Genomic DNA, 22600 nt, shown 5'->3' on the forward strand with positions numbered 1-22600 from the left:
CTATGTGTTGTTTATGATCTTGCATGCTCTCCGTTGTTAGTAGATGCTCTGGCCAAGTTGATGCTAGTAACTCCAAGAGGGAGTATTTATGCTCGATAGTGGGTTCATGTCTCCGTGAATCTGGAGGGGTGACAAGAACCTCTAAGGTTATGGATGTGCTGTTGCCACTAGGGATAAAACATTGGTGCTATGTTCAAGGATGTAGTCACTAATTACATTACGCGCAATACTTAATGCAATTGTCTGTTGTTAGCAACTTAATACTGGAGGGGGTTCGGATGATAACCTGAAGGTGGACTTTTTAGGCATAGATGCATGCTGGATGGCGGTCTATGTACTTTGTCGTAATGCCCAACTAAATCTCACTATACTCATCATAATATGTATGTGCATGGTCATGCCCTCTTTATTTGTCAATTGCCCAACTGTAATTTGTTCACCCAACATGCTGTTTATCTTATGGGAGAGACACCTCTAGTGAACTGTGGACCCCGGTCCAATTCTCTATACTGAAATACAATCTCTTGCACATCTTGTTCTCTACTGTTTTCTGCAAACAATCATCTTCCACACAATACGGTTAATCCTTTGTTACAGCAAGCCGGTGAGATTGACAACCTCACTGTTTCGTTGGGGCAAAGTACTTTGGTTGTGTTGTGCAGGTTCCACGTTGGCGCAGGAATCCCTGGTGTTGCGCCGCACTACATCCCGTCGCCATCAACCTTCAACGTGCTTCTTGACTCCTACTGGTTCGATTAAACCTTGGTTTCTTTCTGAGGGAAAACTTGCTGCTGTGCGCATCATACCTTCCTCTTGGGGTTCCCAACGAACGTGTGAGTTACACGCCATCAAAGCTCTACAGTAGTTCTCCACTAATAGGTTTAAACTACATGAAAAAACTTAATCATAATCTACTTGAGAGCTCAAAACAATTGCCAAGTGTCAAATTATCCAAGACATTATGAGGCATATTCTGTTTCCAACCAAATAACCATAAGTATTGTAGCTTCCAACTTTTATCATTGAACACTAAAAGTAAAACGAAGAACAAGTGTTCATATGAAAAAGCGGAGCGTGTCTCTCTCCCAAACAAGGATTGCTAGGATCCGATCTTATTCAAACAAAACAAAAATAAAAGCACACAGACGCTCCAAGTAAAGCACATATGATGTGACCGAATAAAAATATAGTTTCAATAGAAGAAACCTGATAAGTTGATGAAGAAGGGGATGCCTTGGGCATCCCCAAGCTTAGACACTTGAGTCTTCTTGAAATATGCAGGGATGAACCACGGGGGCATCCCCAAGTTTAGACTTTTCACTCTTCTTGATCATATATCATCCTCCTCTCTTGACCCTTGAAAACTTCCTTCACACCAAACTTCTCATAAACTTCATTAGAGGGGTTAATACTCAAAAAACTTGAATCCACTTTTAGTCCTGTAGTGGCACATTGCAAGAACTCAATAAAACATTAGCTACAGCTCTCCACGTGTAGAAAGCCTTGCTTAAAGTCCACAAGAGACAATGCAAAAAACAGAGACAGAATCTGCCAAAACAGAACAGCCAGTAAAGAAGAATTTTAAAGAAATACTTCCGTTGCTCAAATCAGAAAACTCAAAACTAATGAAAGTTGCGTACATATCTGAGGAACACGCACGTAAATTGGCATATTTTTCTGAGTTACCTACAGAGAAAACAGCCCAGATTCGTGACAGATAGAAATCTGTTTCTGCGCAGAAATCCAAATCTAGTATCAACCTTCGATTAGAGGCTTCACTTGGCACAACATTGCAATAAAATAAAGATAAGGAGAGGTTGCTACAGTAGTAACAACTTCCAAAACACAACAAAATAGTAGCAAAATAAACACATGGGTTATCTCCCAAGAAGTTCTTTCTTTATAGCCATTAAGATGGGCTCGGCAGTTTTAATGATGCACTCGCAAGAAATAAGAGTTGAAGCAAAAGAGAGCATTAAGAAGCAAATTCAAAACACATTTAAGTCTAACCCACTTCCTATGCATAGGAATCTTATACACAAATAAATTCATGAAGAACAAAGTGACAAGCATAAGAAGATAAAACAAGAGTAACATCAAAATTTTCAGCATATAGAGAGGTGTTTTAGTACCATGCAAATTTCTACAACCGTATTTTCCTCTCTCATAATAATTTTCAGTAGCTTCATGAATAAACTCAACAATATAACTATCACATGCAGCATACTTTTTATGATCCACAAACATATAATTTTTATCAAGCTCAAAAATAGTGGAATTAAAACTTTCAAACTCACTTTTATCAATAATATGACAAGATGATTGATCAATCTCAAGAGATATGGGACACATAGATAAAGTCAAGAACTCTCCAATCCCATTTTCATTAGTAGTACAATTAATATTATCAAGTAACATAGGACCATCATCAAGAGCCTTATCATAAACATTTGCTACGCAAAATTCTTTAGTACCATGCATTTCGACATCAGGCACAAACAAAGCATTATCATAAGATTTATCAAAGTAGCATGGATTATCATAAATAACAGTAGCATAATTATTCTCACAAGTTTTACTTATAGGTAATATTTCAAGAGAATCCACAGGAACATAACATTCAACCTCTTTCGGTAAGCATGGAGGACAATCAAATAGTGTAAGAGATAAAGAGTTACTCTCATTAGAAGGTTGGCATGGGTAGCTAATCCATTCTTCCTCCTTTTGTTCATTACTCTCCTCTTCTTTTTCATCCAATGAGCTTTCAGGTTCATCAATTTCCTCCTCTTTTTCATCCAATGAGCTTTCAGGTTCATCAGTTTCTTCTTCTTCCACAGTTCTGCAAATTGTGAGTGCATTCTTGTGCATTAATGAGTCTCTCTTTATAATCAATGATATAAGGATTATCACTGTAACTTTCATTGAAAAAATTAAGGATAGAAGAGACATAATCTTTAAGGTCCTTACAAACAGCACAAGTTTCATAATTCTTAACCATGAAGGATTCTATCTCAGAGGCTCCCATAAATAAGACAAATTGTTCTACCTCTTCGAACCCATAATGAATATAGCAATTCCGATTATAGTTCTTAATTAAAAATTCCTCACTAAAGCCACATTGAAATTTAAGATGTTTAGTATCCTGTTGAGAGCAACAGTTTATATCATGGCGTTTAAGCAAGATTTTAGCCATTGTATTCAATTTTTCTATCATAGCACTCATTACTTTACCAGTTCTTGATACTCTATAATTATTATAACATTCTATAAGCTCCAAATAGGTTGTTGGTTCTCCCATAACAGCAGTTTTTAATTTTTAGGTTTTTCAAATTTTTATGGATTTTTGGGTATATGAGAAAAATAAAACAAGACAAAAAGAAACTAAGCAAAAGTAAACTAAGCAAAATAACACTAGACAGAAATAAACTAAGCACAAATAAACTAAACAAAAGTAAACTAAGCAAAACAAAATAAAACAAAATAAAAACAGAGAGAGAGCTAGAGTGTACTCCCCAGGTGAACTTATGAGTAGAGCTATGCCTCCCCGGCAACGGCGCCAGAAAACAGTCTTGATAACCCACAAGTATAGGGGATCGCGGTAGTCTTCGAGGGAAGTAAAACCCAAATTTATTGATTCGACACAAGGGGAGGTAAAGAATACTTATAAGCCTTAACAACTGAGTTGTCAATTCAGCTGCACCTGGAAAAGCACTAGTAACAGGGGTGATGTGAAAGTAGCAGTAATATGAGAGCAATAGTAACAGTAACACAGCAAAGAATACTTGAACACAGGAGCAATGGCACCGGAAAATAGTTGATACTACTTCCAATGACATGTAGAACAAGTATATGATGATGAGAGATGGACCGGGGTTCCCAGCGATCTACACTAGTGGTAACTCTCCAATAACAAGTGACAAGTGTTGGGTGAACAAATTACAGTTGGGCAATTGATAGGATTGATAAAGCATTAAGAAAGAACATCAATTCATTAATCATGTAGGCATGTTTTCCATATATAGTCGTACGTGCTCGCAATGAGAAACTTGCACAACATCTTTTGTCCTACCAGCCGGTGGCAGCCGGGCCTCAAGGGAATCTACTGGATATTAAGGTACTCCTTTTAATAGAGCACCGGAGCAAAGCATTAACACTCCGTGAAAACATGTGTCCCTCACATCACCGCCATCCCCTCCGGTTGTCCCGATTTCTGTCACTTCGGGGCCTTTGGTTCCGGACAGCGACATGTGCATACAACTTGTAGATACAATCTAAGCAATAACTATAGAGCTTAAATCTAAGATCATGCCACTCGGGCCCTAGTGACAAGCATTAAGCATAACAAGATTGCAGCAACAATAACTTCACAAACTTTATAGATAGACTAATCATAATGTATCATTCATCGGATCCCAACAAACACAACACCGATTACATCAGATGAATCTCAATCATGTAAGGCAGCTCATGAGATCATTGTATTGAAGTACATGGAGGAGAGAATACCAACTAGCTACTGCTAGAACCCGTAGTCCATGGGGGAACTACTCACGGATCATGATGGAGGCGGTGGCGTCGATGGAGATGGCTTTCGGGGGCACTTCCCCGTCCCGGCAGGGTGCCGGAACAGAGACTTCTGTCCCCCGAATTGGAGTTTCGCGATGGCGGCGGTGCCCCTGGAGTCTTTCTGGAGTTTCGTCAATTGGTACTGCGTTTTTAGGTCGAAAGGGATTATATAGGCGAAGAGGCGGCGCAGGAGGGTCGACAGGGTGGCCTCCCCATAGGGGGCGCGGCCTGGGTATGGCCCGCGCGGCCCACCCTCCTGGTGGCCCCCTGGCTCTCCTCCGACTCTCCTTCGGTGTTCTGGAGCCTTCCGGGAAAAATAAGATCTTTGGCGTTGATTTCGTCCAATTCCGAGAATATTGCCCGAACAGCCTTTCTGGAACCAAAAACAGCAGAAAACAGGAACTGGCACTGTGGCATCTTGTTAATAGGTTAGTTCCGGAAAACGCATAAAAACATTATAAAGTGCAAGCAAAACATGTAAGTATTGTCATAAAACAAGCATGGAACATCAGAAATTATGGATACGTTGGAGACGTGTCACAAGGCACAACCAGTTAAGGCCAGACCTTGGGTTTTCACCCTGAAAGGTAGGACTTTGTACTTCACCTGTGTTGTCGCCCCCACTTTCATACCGCTGCTGTGAAGCCCGGAACACCAAGCATGTCTCTCAACAGCGCGGAGACTTGAACCTCCCTTAGCTAGTTCTCCCCTCCGGCCTTCATGAAATTCTCTTCTTCCGACTTTTATCATGGATCCATAGTCACTTGATGTCAACACAGAAAAAGAGCTTCGCGCCGCTCCCTCCAGAACCAATCGGTCGAAATAAAAGCATGGGTGCGCACGACAGAATACCTCCGATCCAGCAAACTCCAGGCAAAGCACTGTTACATTCGCCGGCGGAGCCTTCCAGAACTCAACCCACCGGCCAGATCACAAGTCCAGGCCTCCGGTAGGTCCTCCTCTTCACGCAAGAGAGGCCCTAGGACCGCCGCCTTTATACAGGTCGGACCCCCACGTCGGCGACCATCCCGGGCTGGCCAATCCAACCCTCCACCGGCGACACCATTGCCGACTTCCATGCTCCTCCGTCTCGCCGTCGGATCGCGGTGATAGATCAAAAGATCCACCACCACCAACCGCAAGCCGACCCTCTCCGGCGTAGAAGAGAGCCACCTCCTCCGTCGAACCCAAGGCTGCTGCCCCGGGCGCCCTTGTGACGCGGAAGAAGCCCGAGATCGCCTCCACGCACCGACGAGAGGCGGGGGGAGGGCATGACACAGATTGAGGGCCTGGCCGCCGCCCACCACCAGCCCCTGCTGGTGTGCTGCGGACGGAAGCCTACGGGAGGGGAGGGGAGACCGCAACGCAAGAGCCGCCGCCACCCATCACCATCCGCGCCGGCCGCCGCTTGCGTCGAGGAGGGGAGAGCCCGTCCGCCGTCCCCCACGTCGGCGAGGAAAGGCCCCCGCCGCCGCCACGCCCCGTGGGTCTTTGCCCCGGCGGCGTTACCGGCGGCGGCGGCGGTTAGGGTTGAGGAGGGGGTTCGGGAGAGGAGGGGTTGGGAGGGCGTCTCCTGCCTTTTCACCGGTAGGATAGTACTCGGTCCCACTGGCATACATTCATAAGCAGATGATGCAGTGTAAGTGGCCGAATCATTCCAACGTCAACTGATTTACTCCTCATCATCACTGGTGAGATGGATATGCCGGAGGAGGAGCCATAGTCCATAGGGCATAGGCGAAGGAACTCCTGGACAGTCAGAGCTGATGCGATCCACAGGCTTACTACCAACTAGGCCACTGAATACGCTCTATCGCCAGATTATCCACGCTTGTCCAGCTTGCGCAGCATTTGCAAGTCGGGATGTTGTCGCGGCCACGCACCTTGCTCCGGATGTGCAGGACGCCATCACCTAGACGGTCAACTCGAAGGGGCTTACTCCGTCGGCTGTGCATACCATATTCAGTCTCTCGGCAGTTTCGCAAAGTTCGATGCTAAGAAGATATATTTGGCACACGCGGAACCTAAATGCAAGCTCTTCGCCTGGCTTCCCTTCACGCAAAGCTCCTTACCACTGACATGTTGGCTGTCAGAGGATGGCCCCACGCCCATTTGCCCTTTGTGTCTGTCTGCTCTTCAAACATCCACCCATCTTTGTGAGGATTGCTCCTTCACTTTGGCCATCTAGATCCTCCTTTAGAGGGAAGACAACGACGACATTGTCACGCATGAACAGACCTACGCGTCCACCTCCGACTAGTGGGACGCCATCATTGCTGGCAAATTGGCCGGCGACAAGAGTCGACTTAGTGGACGCTTGCTATACGTGCTCTGGAATTCTTGGAAAGAAAGGAACCAACATATTTTCAAGGGTTGTCGCCTCACCTACGTTGAGGTGGCACTGATTTCTAGGGAAGACATTATGCAGAGAGAGCGTGATTTTGCTATCGTCAGGCAAAACTATCCTGGTGAGCCGGATTAGGGTGTTTTTTTTTGTTTTTTTTGACTTATGGTGGTTTCTCGCATGTGTTATGATTAATGAAAAGGCATTGCTTCCACCGGTTGTTCCAAAAAAAAAAACTAGGCCACTGAGTGGTAGAAGCGCTCATCTTACTAGCCTACTTCATTATCCCATTCAGGCTTTGGTCACCAAGAGTATCTGAGTATGCCGTGTTCTAGAGTATGTACTTCTTCCATCTAAAAATAGATGTCTTAGTTTTATCTGGGTACATATGTATCTAGATACATTTTAGTTATAGATACGTTTGTATCTACAAAAAAGTTGAGACGCCTATTTTTAGGTGAAGGGAGTACAATCTATGGTCTTTAAAATTTACATTTAGCTCTTTATATTCAAATACTCAAAATTTGCATTTCAAAATTTACAAAAAAATCCAAAAAAAATCTAGAGGTAGTTAATGATGTATGCTACTGTACAATGGTATAAAAATCTCAATGAAAACTAATTATTATTTTAGGCTACATGAAATTTAAAAAATCTAACCAATTTGATAGTCTTGAAATGTGTACTATTCATCACAAAATTTATCATAATTTTTGATTTTTGTGTGGCTTAGAATATGTAGTTTGTATTGAGATTTTGCACCACTGTAGTATACATCATTGGCTATCTCAAAAAATTTGTTTCAAATTTTCTCCGAACTTTACAATACAAATTCTAAGTGTTTACGGATAAAGGGCTCGGCCTCCATTTCAATTTTCCCTGTTCGATTTTGTTAATGCCAAACTCCTCAATAAACTATGTCATGGGATATAAAAGAAGTGTACCATCAGCTGATCCCTTATTTTTCTGTACAACTCCCCAGCGATATTACTGCCTTCGTGCCATATATAAGTTGTTATTGCAACCAATAATCATATATTGATTCTAATAACATCTTATATTACAGGGTAGAGGGACTACCTACCAGTGATGCCAGGCATTGCCTGCATCAATGGCAACCGAGCTTGCTGCGCGCCAGAGATTTTTTTTTTTTTTTTTTTTTTTTTTTTTGAAACCGAGGCAAAAGCTTTGCCTCATTCATTAATTAAGAAGAAGGTGCCCAGTTTTTAGGAGAAAACCGGGCAAAAACCTACATGAATAAGCTCACACAAACGCCACGCCCACACCCGTCCACAACCAAACCTAACAGAGAACACAAGGCAACACTAACAAACAGTCGAGCACGACACTCCAACACCACACCAAAAAAGACATGTCACGATATTGGGAGGCACGTGTCAACCAACTGCGGATCCAGGGAAGGCAACAGCTAAGGTGGCGAGAAAATCGCAAACCTCTCTAGCAACGACAGCTCCGGGCACCGTTGGCAATAGCCCAGACTTAGCAACTCCATCACCAATAGGAACCACCTGCATGCCGGACTCAGGCGAGGGAGAGACTGCAGCGTCATCAACACCAGACTTCTCAAAGCCGGGTGCCTGACACAGCGGTGAAGCCACATCCGAGAACCCATGCGAGCCGGGCCTCACTTCCTCGACGGAAGGAGGCGTAAGCACACCACTACACAACTCCAGAAGTTCAGGCATGATATGCAAGACCGGAGTCGAGCTCGCCCTACCACGAGGAGAGAAACAGCCATGAAGGCCCACTCCACTCGCACCCACTTTGCCAACATCAGGCAGAGCCACAGGATCGGCAGGCATCCCGGAAAGCCTACCCAACGCAGCTTCCGCTCGCTCTAGAAAGCCTCCAATCGCTAACATCCAGCCGTGCAAGGAGACAACGGCCTCGTGAAGAGGACGGGCGGCCTCCTGAAATAACTCCGCCTGCTTCTCCAATGCGCATTGCATGTCCTTTGGGGCCAAAGAACCAATAGGAGCAGAAACAACTTGCTTCTCCAATGCGCATTGCATGTCCTTTGGGGCCAAAGAACCAATAGGAGCAGAAACAACTGACGCCCAGGACCGGCGACGAGGCCTATCGGACGAGAGCGAGACCTCAACCTGGTCCCGACGAGGAGCCTTCGCAAGGCGAGACGGCGACACGATAGGGCTTTCCAACAAGCTGAGAGGACGCTAATAACACCTAGAACACAAAATATGACGCCCAAGGAAGCACCTCTGTCGTGACAAAAATATATTAGTGGGAATTTTGAACGTCCAGGTACAACGAAAGTCCACAATCAATTATGAGTCCACACAGAAATGATACATCGGCAGACTTGTCACAGTAATTTAGTGTAACAGAAGTTTTGTCATTTTGCTTCTGGATTAGAGACCTGCTTGTTCTGCCTAATAGACCTTGGGGCAGAGGTAAGGCCACGAGAACGACGATGACCAAACGTTATGCTCGAAGGCGTGGAATCAGCAGTGCTCAGCTTTGATACAGCTGAGGTAAGCTCGTCAATCTTTTGCTCAACCTCCATCTTATTCTCAGCCTCCTTCTGAAGTTCATGGTCTTTTGGCTCCTTATGATTGTGCTGTTTTGGTCGATGTTTCCATTTCATCTGCCTTGGGCTATTTCCATCGACATCCATCAAAGAATCCCTTGCCTCTTCTCCCTTCTGAACAGTTTGCCTCCGGTGATACTTCTGACGATGACGCTGGGAAGGTTGTGCCCTTTTAAAGAATTCAAATGACTTGGGAAATTGATGCTTATCAACAAGATGCTGCTGCCTACTTTTATAGTTCTTCAACTTCACCCCGCAACCCTCCACCAAACATTCATACTATTTCAGACAAAAAGGATTTGTGTTAGTCTTACTAGTAATATGCTTATCAAAATTAGCTGAATAGAAAACTCTATTAGTTGAATAGTACAGTAACTATGTGAATGTTGACTGATGGCACAGCAGATAATTGTAAATAATTTTATGATGATCATAAACACGAGAAACTACTGGAATATTGAGGTTATGTAAAAAATTGACTAATTTGAGTAATATGCATTTTAATAAATGGATTGCTTACTTTTGCAGTAAAAAAATCATGTAAGTGCTGAGGGATAGATGTTATTACCATCAGAAAACCACGAGCAACTTTTGCTTGAAAAAAGGAATCATGTGCCTCAGAAATATGAATACTCAGCAACCTTGAAGTTGGATACACTCTTGAACATACAGAGCATGAGGCAGTATGCCGAGTGCTGTAGTGGTCTTCAAAATCCTCCAAGCAATCTAGATGAACACCACAACCAGCAATTGGACAACACACAGTGCTGCAATAGTTTTAGACACGTGGCTGAATCAATGTTAAATTGGAATAAGACCAAACTAATTGATGTAATTCATAACACGCAGAGGGAAAACAGAACTGCAGAATGGTGTGTATTAGCACTTAGCAGTTGTCAAAACAAAACACTCATCATGTTGGCTCATAGGTGCATATGAACCTATTATTAAAAATGCATAAAACACAAACAAAACAATGTCAATCCGAAATAAAATTTCGCTTTGTACATCCAAACATTCTATGTCCCTACACAAGTTTTCAGTAAAGAGAACATTTTATGTGGCCTGTATAAAAAATACAAAACAATGTTAAGTGAATAGTCATGATAGAGCATTAAAATTTGTCTTTTTTACATGTGGCATAAAAATTATTCCCTTTTCCCGAAAACTTGTGTACAAACATAGAATGTCAAGATGTGCATGCCCAATTTTATTTCAGAATTTTTTGACATTTTAAAATGTGTTTTCACACAACGAGTTCATATGCACCAGTGATCCGAATTGGATTTTCCACTCATCTATTGCTATAAAGTAATAAAACTCCACAGAGCAAACCAATGTAGAAGAGTTCAGTTTGTAGAAGGCAAATTTTCATTTGCACAAACAGATAGTTATTGCATGCAGAAATTTTATGTATCTGATAATGTGATGATGCAAATACATAGAACCCTCATGCCTAGCAAAATTGTGGATTTTACATATATGTTCAAGGAATCAAATTCTAATCCTAGGGTAAAGGGGAATCACTATCCGACCCCCCAGACCCCGCCTATACACACACCATGGGATTCCTAAGATAATAACAAATCCATAGCTTCGAATTCACCAATGATCATGAAAGTAATCATGCAATCCCACCTTTCTTTGAAACAAGGCAACTTTGGTTGTGCGAAATGGTAGGAAACAAAAAATAATTACTGAACGCATAGCAAACAAAAATAAGCACTTAATGCAGTAGCAATATTTTCCCCTGGTTATAGATGACATGTGGCACAAAGGAGACATGTGAAAATGGCATAGAAACGTCAGCACATATAAAATGTAATAAAAAATGATACGAAGTATAATCTAATATCAATCGCCAGTGGCCAACAAAATGACATGCAAACAACATTAACAACCTCACAGTCGCCACATCCATCCTCTCAAGTTGATACCGGTCATCATCCGAGAGATCCAGGGCAACCTACAAGCAACAGGAAGAAACACTTCAGTATGAGAGGGCTGCACAACATGTAGTCAACAAGGTAAATAAACCAATTCCAATTAAAGTAGATCCACAAAGCTTCAGTACATATACAAGCTACTCTAGGTGTATGGAAGTGTCATCTTTCCACAGTCAAATACACCCAACTTATGCAAAATTAACCTGCAAAACTCGCCATTCTGGAGACCACTAAATTCAGAGGTAGCATAAGCAACTTGACATTCTAGCAACCACAGGAAAGAAGGCGACATGGTTCATTCTTTCAAGGATTAGGCACCTTATTTGACTAAAATCTACTAGCAATACTCCCTCCGTTCCTAAAAGTATTTTATTCCGTTAAGAAAAATCTTTGAGCAACAATTGCTTAATGAATACAAGGTTATAGACATGAAATTTGTGTCATTGGATTTGTTTTTAAAACTTGTTATGATAGCGATTTTGTATCACATAAGTCACATATTTAGAAAGCAATTTTTCAGCAAGATTGTGTTCAAGTGGAATTCTCTAAAATCTATAAGATCTTCCGGTTACACGCTCGTGAACCCTCGATCTGGTGCATGTGTGTGTGTGTGTGTGGGAGGGGGGTACCTACGTGCTTGGCGAGTAGCTCGCGCTCCATGTCGCCGGCGGAGAAGAAGGGGTCGTCGGGGGGCAACCGCCGCCGCGACGCCTGCCAGAAACCTAGCCACGGCACCGCTTTGGGAACCTCAGCTTCGGCCTCTCCGCTCTCCCCCGGCGAGCACATCTCGATGGCCTCAGTTGAATTCTGCTGCATCCTCCCTTATAGAACCGCCGATTAGTAAGCTTAGTTCGTCAGAGCCGTGCGCCGCCGCGCCGACCGTCGTCCCTCGGAGGGAGATAGAAGTGGGGAATGGCGAACTCGGAAGGATGGTCGGATTCCGCGACGCCGATGCTGCCTGCCTGCGCATGTGGAGGGAGCTAACGGATTGGGCCGTAATGCACTACAGGGAGAAAACTCCTTTCGGCTCATGGGCTGACACCCACTTGACCCAACCTAACTTTTGACAACATTTCTAGCCGACTGGGCAACCGATCGCTCGAGCGATCGAAAGTTGTCTGCGCGGAGCGCTCGCGCGGCAGCGCGAATACAATTCTCTTTTCGTCGCGTCACCCCCCTGCCACGCCTCTTTCTATTTCTGGTAACCGATTAACTTTTCCTTTTCGGCCCGCGTTTTCGAATTATTTCCCCTCCTTCCTCCCGTTCTCCTCTCTCCCCTGTTCTCCTCCCATTCAGCCCCGACGGTTAGGGCGACGGCGACGGCGACGGCGGAGGCGAGGGTCCGATTCTCTGTGGCTAGTGCGCGACCTAGATTTTTCTCCTGCTCTCAGTTCACTAGCAAGGGCCAGTTGATTTCGGCGCTGTAAGGTTAGTATTCGAACTGGATCTAGCGGGGAGATCTGGGTCTCGCCGGCCGGTTTGTTCGTCCGGCGAGGGATTGTTATTCTGATGGGATTTTGTTTCTCTGGCGAGTGATTGTTCCGGCGAGGGTTTGTTTTTTGGGTGGAATTTGGTCTCCGCCTAGGGTTCCTGATCCGTATCTTGGTTCAGAAATCTCTGTTATCTGGGTCTCGCCGCCGGTTTGTTTGTCCGGCGAGGGATTGTTCGACTGTGGATTATTTTATGATGGGATTTTGTTTTGTCCGGTGAGGGATTGTTTTTTGGGTGGATTACGTTCTCCTACTAGGTTCCTGCTTCGTCCCTCGAATCAATGTTTTCCATGTTCATTGTAGTTATGATTTTGGCCCGTTGCACTGCTTTTCGTCCTCTATTTCTAGGGTAATTGTAGCAGGAGAGTTTTCTAGTGGTTCACAAATCCCTGGTATGGGGTACGTTTTATCAACTCACTAATTCACTTTTCATCAACAAGTATCTCAACGTTTAACCAACACATACGTTCTGAAGTTACCCACCTCTTTTTTCTATGTTAAGGGAATGATGAACTCATTTTTGTACTCCTGCATATGTTTTTTGTTTGCTGCTGGTGCTTAGCTTGTACCTTTTTACAGTGGTGTTTTTTGGTTGGGCTTGATATATTAACCAAGGCATTGCTATTTTTGTTTTTTCGACTTGTTATCATTTCATGTCAATAAGATTTCTTCTCATTATCATGTCATCTGTTTTTGTATTGCAGCGTTGTTGTTTCCATGGCTGGCAGTAAGAAACAAGGTGGTGATCAGCTAGGTGTTCGCAAAATGCCCAATGCTAGTGAGCGTGCTAGGAATCGGGCCTCTCCTTTTCCTGTTGTCAGGTTATATGAACATCTAAGTTCTGATTAGAAGAAATCGATTGAGGATATGGATCTTGGTTCAATGCTTGACATCAAGTGCCATGTTCTTCACAACCCTTTGATAAGCTGGCTTGCTCCTTTGTATGATAGTCATTCTCGAGAGTTTGTGATTCAAGGGCGTGGTAGAATCCCTCTCAATGCTGATTCCATTTACCGCACACTCGGTCTTCCTCGGGGGGATATTCCTGTCATGTATGCAATGGATTCTGTCATAGAGGCTCGTCTAGGTCCTTTGTTATTTCCGGGCCATAGCAGCACGCCGAAGATTACTGGTGTGTTCACAATGCTGTCACAGATGAATCAGTATGATGACATTTTCAAGCAAGTTTGGATGATGTACCTTGTTTGTACTTTGCTTGCACCAACAACGTCGAACAAAGTTAGCAACAGATGTTATCCTATACTGGTATATGTGTTATCCTATAGTTTTTAAAAAATTCATTCAATTTCAGCATTTTTTTATTACTATATGTGCTTGTTTTTTATTAATATATGTGAACAATCAGTTTTACGCGGTGTTTATATTTTTTTTTGTAGGACAACATTGGCAATGTCAGGAACATGAACCTTTGTCAGTTTGTGTGCGATAGATTGCATGATGAGCTTTGTACTGGGAAGCCTTCTGGAGGCTGCCTGTTTCATGTTCAGTTACTGTATGTTGACTCTTTGGATATTAACTCTCTTAAGCTTGACCTTCCAGATGGTCGATTTGTTGCTAATATATGGTCAAAAAAAGATGTTGATACTGTGCTTGATGCTGACTTGAAGAGGGATGGATCTGGTTATGGGAATCTCGAGGTTAGTTAATCTTTTTTGGGTTTCTCATCTTATGACATGAACTTATGGTCGATTTTGTGCAAGCTGATGCATTTTTTGTTTTCTATTTTGTCACTAATATCAGTTGAAGCCACACCTTGCTATAAATTTCAACTTGTTTGGAGGGGCAGCTAGCTTTGAAAGATGGGTTGAAACAAATACTGCACCTAACTGCTCGAAAAATGTATGATACAGTGATAAGTTTTTTATTCATTGTTTTGTTTTTAAATTTTGTATGGCACCATTATATTTTTTAGTATCTCTCTTCTTTTAAATGATTTTTCCCCTTCATTTTTTTGTGTTGTTCTTTGATGTAGCGTAAAGACAAGGTTGCTAGATTGATGAATGAGTTTGCTTCTGGTCTCACTGGTCTAATGAGTAAGCTTGTTCAAGGTTTGACTGAAGTTGATGATGATGAAGTTGTGGATACTGCTAAATTTGATAAGACATTACGTTCTCAAATGGTCGCTTCTCGTTCATTGGATGATGGGGGTGCTGCAAACACATCCTATCCTATTGCGCAATCAAGTTATGATCGTCCTGTTAAGATTGTAGGGAAATCACCAATACGCCGTCTGAAGAATGTTCCTTGCAACCAGAGTGCTGATGCTACAGATGTTGGAGGGGATGTGCCTTGCAACCAGATTGGTGATGCTACAGATGTCGGAGGGGATATCCTTTGCAACCAGAGTGTTGATGCTACAGATGTCGGAGGTGCTATTACTGCTGATCCATTGAATGTTGTTGGTTCCGTTTCATCACTTGTCTTTGAGAAAACTAATGTTGTAGCCGAGGCCCCTGTGGTTGAGCAAACTCGTGTTACCAGGTCTGCTGCAAAAGCAGCTTGTGCTGCCAAAGTGCCATGTCAAACTGATAAGGTACCTGTGGTCAACTTCAGTGACAATATGTCTGATGGCGAGTGACATAGGCATCCCCAATGGGCCTGCCGAAGATAGTACCCGGGGTTTACTGAAGGCCCACTACCCGAAGAATAAGAAGATTCGGAAGCCCAAGATATTGTTAAAGAAAGCTAGAGTTGTAATAGGAAGCATTATTTGTAATCTTACGGGATGAGTTAGAAACCTTCCCGGACTCTGTAACTTGTACAATACGAATCCCTCGGCTCCGCCCCCTATATAAGGGGGAGTCGAGGGACAAAGCAAGCATCGAATCATTGTTTCTCAAACCCTAGTTTCATAATCGTCGAGTACTTTTCGGCTGAAACCTTCGAGATCTACTTGCCCTCTACTTCCAACTAAACCCTAGTCTACAACCCGTAGGCATTGACAAGTTAATACCTTGTCAATTGGCGCCGTCTGTGGGAACTAGAGGCGTCAAGGATCCGATCTCGATGGTACGTTCAAGATCGTCGACTTCATCAACCGCAAGCAACGCGATGGATCGAGGTAAACAGATCGCAACTGGTCCTGTCGATTTTGTTCCTCACCCGCCCTCCCGTTTGGATGCATATGCGTATCTGGAGGAGCCTATGGAGATGACGTTCGGAAGATTTCACTTCCGCGTCGAGAAAGAGGGATCGTATCGTGTCAAAATTCCGATTTCGTCGGGATCGTCGGCGGTCGATTCCGATTTTTCAAGCTATACATCATCAACCGAATCAGGAGAGGAAGAAACTTCGTCGTCACGCTTCATCAGCACCAGGGCAAGAGAAAAACTTGCCAAGATCTTCAGCGACATGTCGTTTGAGTCATCTGCGGACTCCTATATAAGCAATGACTCAAGCAGTGTCGACAGCTTCAACTTCATCGACAAATCCGCTACAGTGGGCAAGGTCTTCACCAATCTTCATGATGGTGTCACCAAACCCAGCATAGATCTAAATACAAAGTATCATCAGATCTATATCATCGAAGAGCCAAGCCGTGACCAGAAGGAAACATCTGAGGCTTTCGACGATTTGGGAAATCCATACAGCCGCGAGATAGAGTCCAACTTCCGCAAGCAGCATGGGATAGAGCCGCAAGAGCTATGGATGGCTCAGAACCAATGGCCACCACAGCCACGCCAGAAGAGTTACAAGCATACCAATATAGGCTCGCACGAGCTGCAAGGGAATTGGAAAAACAGACAGCTGAGTTAAACAGAAGAAAGGAGGCAGCCTCTGCATCAAGTAGGCGAAGGGCAGAGCTGAGTCGACAATCTAGAACTTCGGGTGATAGCCACAGGGAGGCTCGAAACAGAGCAAGATCAATGTTACAAAACGTACCTGAAGGAGAAAGAGAGCACTTGGTTCAAAACCTCGACATGTCTTTTATGTCGATAGACACGAGAGGGAACATCATCCCCAAGACACCAGAAGCTGGGTATATGGCGACACAAGCTTTCATCCTTGCATCCAGGCCACCCCCAGGAGATCCAAGGGAGGCACTGTACAACATGGCGATGGCAGGAGTTGGAGCCATGGGAACGGCATTTGCGTCAACACCTCCCGAAGGAGCAGCAAGGCAAAATAGCCCACGACCTACGGCAGCAACAACAGCAGTTCCCGAAGGACCAAGTGGAGCAAGGGACACGGCAGCACAAGCAAGGGTCGACAGAGCGCAACAAAGCAGAAGGGAACATCGGCAGTCCCCAGAGCTAAACGACGAGGATATGTGTGGTTTGCCATGCTTCACAAGGAGAGTTCGAAAAACTCGAGTCCCTTCGGGATTCAAGTTACCTGATAACTTCAAGAAATTCGACGGCCTTCAAGATCCAGAGGATTGGCTAATTGATTATCTCGAGACGGTGAAGCTCACAGGAGGAACCAGAGCAACAGCTATGCAAAGCATCCAGGTGCATTTGAGTGGAGCCGCACGATCTTGGATAAAGAAACTTCCTCCAGGATCTATCGACAGCTGGGATAGCTTCGAGGACGTGTTCGTCAAGAACTTCCGGTCCACATGCAAAAAACCTGCGTCATTAGAGGAACTGAGGGCGTGCCGACAAAAGCCAGACGAGCCAATGAGAAAGTATATCCAAAGGTGGAATATCATTAAAAACTCGGCAGAAAACATATCTGACGAGAGAGCAATAGACGCGTTTGTCGCAGGTATTAGGCGTGGAGATTTTGTCGAAGACTTGGGGAGGACCAATCCAAAGACAGTATCTGCACTAATGGAAATAGCAAACAGATGGGCAGATGGCGAAGATGCTGTTCACAACAAACGGCATAGGTCGCCAGAGGAAGACCGCGGTCGAAATTATCAACCAAGGCGACGATTTCCTCGGCAATACTCGAGCTATGACGCCCCAGGTCAAATCTCGGCTGGCTTCCGAGCAAGCGCCGGAGGAAACAACAGAGATGATTACCAGAGAAGCAATGAGCAACGAGGCGACAATAGAGATGACTCTCGAAACAATAGGCAAAATAGCGGGCCAAGGTTTCAGAGACGTTTTGTGTCTCCCGAAGAGATGATGAACGGGCCGTGTCAGATGCATTTTTTCCTCGACAGCAACGGAAAAAGACAGTCAGGACATCTGCAGAAGGATTGTAGAAATTTCCAGGCAATGCTAAGGTGGGCAGGGCATGCTAATGCTCAGGCAGCACAGAGAAATCCTCGAGAACCCAGGAGTGAGATTCACTTGCCACCTCCTCCCGCGATTACGGACGAAAATCGACATCAGCTCAGAATAGCGGCAGCACCTGCACCACCGCCTTATGTTGATCCCAACTCTAACGGAGCGGTCTCGATGATTCAGAAGGGAAGGCCATCCAATGGAGCTCAGAAAGTAATCTCTCGGCAGGTGTTCATGGCAGAAAAAATGCCTCCACCAACAGTCGAGTACCTTAATTGGTCAGGGCAAGACATTGGCTTCACCATAGCGGATCATCCACAGCAAGTTCCTCGACCAGGGCAGTCAGCACTCATACTACCAGCAGTCATCGTAGGATTCGACGTATCTCGCGTGTTTATAGATGGCGGCAGCAGCTTAAACCTTATGTACGCAGATACATTAAGGAAGATGAACATATCCCTAGCAAACCTGAAGCCAACAGACACGAGATTCCACAGTATCACACCGGAGAAGCCAAGTTATCTGCTGGGGAAGATTAATCTCGACGTTCAGTTTGGGACCCGAGAAAATTACAGAATCGAGAACTTGGAGTTTGAAGTCGTAGATTTTCCGTCACAGTACCACGCTCTGTTGGGACGACCAGCATATGCTAGGTTTATGGTGGTACCACATTACACGTACATGTTGTGGAGGATGCCTGGACCTAAAGGACCAATCACGATCAAAGGAAGCTTTGCCTTAGCCGATAAATGTGACAAGGATTTTCATCGAATATCAGAAACTTTTGGGATGCAAGCTGAGTATTTGGCGTCAAGGCTTATGACTGACTACGACGTGCTGCCAGACGTCGGAAGGCCAAATAAAGAATCAACTTTCACCACTGAGAAAAATTCTAAGGAGGTGCAGATTCACCCGACGGATCCAAAAAAGACGACATCCATCACAAACGACATGGACCTCGCATAGGAAAGCGCGCTCGTTGAGTTCCTCCGTGAGAACTGGAAAATCTTCGCATGGTGTCCAGCTGACATGCCAGGAGTACCCAGGGAACTTGCCGAGCACCACCTAAACTTGGATCCATTAGCGAGACCAATCAAACAACCTTTGCGACGTTTTTCGGAACCAAACCGCAAGGCTATGCTGTCAGAAATTGATCGACTAAGAGAAGCTGGTTTTATCAAGGAGCTGCATACAGAGGCCACATGGGTAGCAAATCCAGTGTTGGTGCCAAAGAAAAACACTAAAGTCCTTCGCATGTGCGTCGACTTTACGTGTCTCAATAAACATTGTCCAAAGGATCACTTTCCCCTCCCGAGGATCGACCAAATTATCGACTCCACGGCAGGATGTGAACGTCTTTCCTTCCTGGACGCATATTCTGGTTATAACCAGATCAGATTGAAGGAAGAAGATGAAGTCAAAACAGCGTTCATCACACCTTACGGCGTGTTTTGCTACAGAACAATGCCCTTTGGTCTGAAAAACGCGGGAGCAACATATCAGAGGATGATGCAGAAGTGTTTGGCGACACAGATTGGAAAAAATGTGCAAGTATACATCGACGATGTCGTCATAACATCAAAAAAGGGGGCGACGCTGATCGAGGATCTCAAGGAAACCTTTGACAACCTCGACAAATTCTGCCTCAAGCTGAACCCGACGAAGTGCTCCTTCGGCGTCCTAGCAGGAGAACTTCTTGGGTTTCTAGTTTCAGCAAGAGGGATTAAAGAAAATCCCGATAAAATACAAGCTATCGTAACAATGAGGAAGCCAACAAAGTTGAAATAAATACAGCAATTAACTGGGCGAGTCGCAGCTTTAAGCAGATTCGTCGCCAGGCTGGGAGAAAAAGCGTTACCGTTCTACACTTTAATAAAGCAAGGGGAGAAATTCCAGTGGAACGAAGAAGCCGATAGAGCTTTCGAGGATCTGAAACGCACAATCTCGACACCACCAATCTTGGTGGCGCCAAAGGAAAAGGAACCTCTCCTGCTATACATTGCAGCCACACCCCAGGTGGTTAGCACGGTGCTAGTCGTCGAAAGAGAAGAAGAAGGGAAACTCCATGGAGTGCAAAGGCCGGTATATTTCATCAGTGAAGTTTTATCGCCTTCCAAACAGCGGTACCCGCAGTACCAGAAACTAGCATATGGAGTGATTACAACGGCAAGAAAGTTGCGCCACTATTTTTCGGCACACCCGATAATAGTAGTCAATGAAGCACCTCTTTCAAATATACTGAACAATCCAGAAGCTACAGGGCGTGTCTCCCTTTGGGGAATAGAACTTTCCCCTCGGGACATCACGTATGAAAAAAGAAAGGCAATCAAGTCGCAAGTTTTGCCAGATTTCATTGCAGAGTGGATGGAGCTGCAAAACACGGGACCCCCAGATTTGTCGAGAACTTGGACTATGAACTTTGATGGATCCAAGAGAGTAGAAGGAGCTGGCGCAGGAGTGATACTTATATCACCTGAAGGCGACAAGTTAAAGTATGTCCTACGGATGACGTTCCCAAACGCATCCAACAATGAAGCAGAATACGAAGCCCTCATACACGGGATGAAGATGGCGAAAGCTTGCGGCGCAACTCGACTAAAAATCTTTGGTGATTCACAATTGGTGGCTCAGCAAGTTATGAACCAATGTGATGCAGTCAATGATAGCATGATAGCATATAAGGAGGTGTACAATGAGCTTGAGAAGCTGTTTGATGGATGCGAGGTGAATCACATCAGTAGGTTGAGCAACGATGAAGCCGACGTTCTCGCAAATATTGGGTCGCAGTGCCTTCCAATCCCGCCAGGTGTATTTTGGGAAGAAATAGCGGAGAGATCCACAAAGCCGAAGAAGGCGCAGAAAAAAGCAAAGGAGGAAAAAACTTCGGCGCCCCTCAGAGAAGCCTTGGATGCCGAAGAAGACCAAGAACTTGTGATGATGGTAGAAGTTCCTTGGATGCAAGCGTACATATCGTATATCCTTAGAAAAGAAATACCCGACGATCCAGTTGTGGCAAGGCGAATTATTCGACGATCCAAAGCTTTCACAGCGGTCAAAGGGGAGTTATACAAGCGAAGTATTTTAGGCGTCCTGCAAAGGTGCGTCACACCCGAAGAAGGAAGGATAATCCTAAAGGATGTGCACGAAGGAATATGTGGTCACCACGCAAGCAGTCGAGCTATTGCAGCCAAGGTTTTTCGGGCAGGATTTTACTGGTTGACAGCAATCAAGGATGCAAAAGAGATAGTACGAACCTGCGACGCGTGCCAAAGATTCGCCGCAAAACCTCACTCTCCGGCGGCAGAGCTGATGCCAATACCATTGTCATGGCCCTTTGCCCAATGGGGACTTGATATGGTGGGCAAGTTGCATAAAGCTTCGCCAGGAGGATATGAGTACCTGCTGGTTGCTGTCGACAAATTCACCAAGTGGGTAGAAGCGAAGCCAATAAACTCACCAGATGCAGCGTCGGCAATAAAGTTTGTCAAAGGCCTCGTTTTTCGGTTTGGAGTGCCTCACAGCATTGTCACAGACAACGGTACTAACTTCACAGCTAAGGAGTTCAAGGCATACTGCGCAGAAGTAGGCATCAAATTACACTTTGCGTCAGTTGGACACCCGCAAACCAATGGCCAAGTCGAAAAAGCCAATGGTATCATCTGCAACGGCATTAAAAAGCGCCTACTAGGACCGCTCGAAAAGGCTCGACATACCTGGCCAGAAGAATTGCCAAGTGTTTTGTGGAGCATCCGAACAACACCAAATACGGTGACACAAGAAACTCCGTTTTTCCTCGTCCACGGAGCCGAAGCAGTACTACCAATTGAAATAGAGCATGATTCTCCAAGAGTAACAAAGTATGACGAGGAAACATCACGAAAAGCTCGGGAGGACGATATGGATGCACTCGATGAAGCTCGAGATGAAGTACTATCACGAGTTACCAAGTACCAGCAGGACCTGAAAAACTACCACAGTCGACGATTGCGGCCCAGATCTTTCCAGGTCGGCGATTTGGTCCTACGGCTTAACCAAGAAATCTTGAAAAGCTCGAGTCACCATGGTTGGGACCTTACGTCGTCACGGAAGTCATCGACGGAGGAGCATACAGGATCAAGGACAAGAAGACAGGGGTTCCCGAGAAAAACCCCTGGAACGTGGCGCAGCTCAGGCGGTTCTACGCTTAGAGTCGAAATATAGTCCTCCTCTGTAAAAATACAATGTACTGAAACGCCCGCGAGTTTTCAGACGCACTCTTTTCCTTTTCAGGGCACCGAGTGGGGCTGGAAAGGTTTTTAATGAGGCGGGCTCGCGGTGCTGCAGTATAATAAAGATAGTGGAGATATACTTCCTATTCTTCGACACGCTCGGGGGCTCAATGCCTTCAAGTTACAAAATATACACAATATAGATAAACTAGACTTACTGAAATATATCGCCTTGGTACAAGAATACCTCGCCAAGTAGAACATCGGGAGCTAACAACTATA

At 44.7% G+C, this 22600-nt stretch overlaps 1 protein-coding gene across 1 annotated transcript; it reads right to left on the reverse strand.

Moving 5' to 3' along the window:
• Positions 1-9140: 9140 nt before the first annotated feature.
• LOC127307679 (uncharacterized) lies at positions 9141-12417 on the reverse strand. Its single transcript, XM_051338431.1, has 4 exons — positions 12059-12417; positions 11381-11445; positions 10048-10246; positions 9141-9758 (listed from the first exon to the last, which is right to left on the reverse strand). Exons 1-4 carry the CDS (start codon positions 12239-12241, stop codon positions 9285-9287), a joined length of 921 nt encoding a protein of 306 aa, XP_051194391.1. The 5' UTR covers positions 12242-12417; the 3' UTR covers positions 9141-9284.
• Positions 12418-22600: the final 10183 nt, after the last annotated feature.

The sequence above is a fragment of the Lolium perenne genome, chromosome 6 (assembly GCF_019359855.2).
Source record: "Lolium perenne isolate Kyuss_39 chromosome 6, Kyuss_2.0, whole genome shotgun sequence".
In the NCBI taxonomy this organism is placed as follows: domain Eukaryota; kingdom Viridiplantae; phylum Streptophyta; class Magnoliopsida; order Poales; family Poaceae; genus Lolium; species Lolium perenne.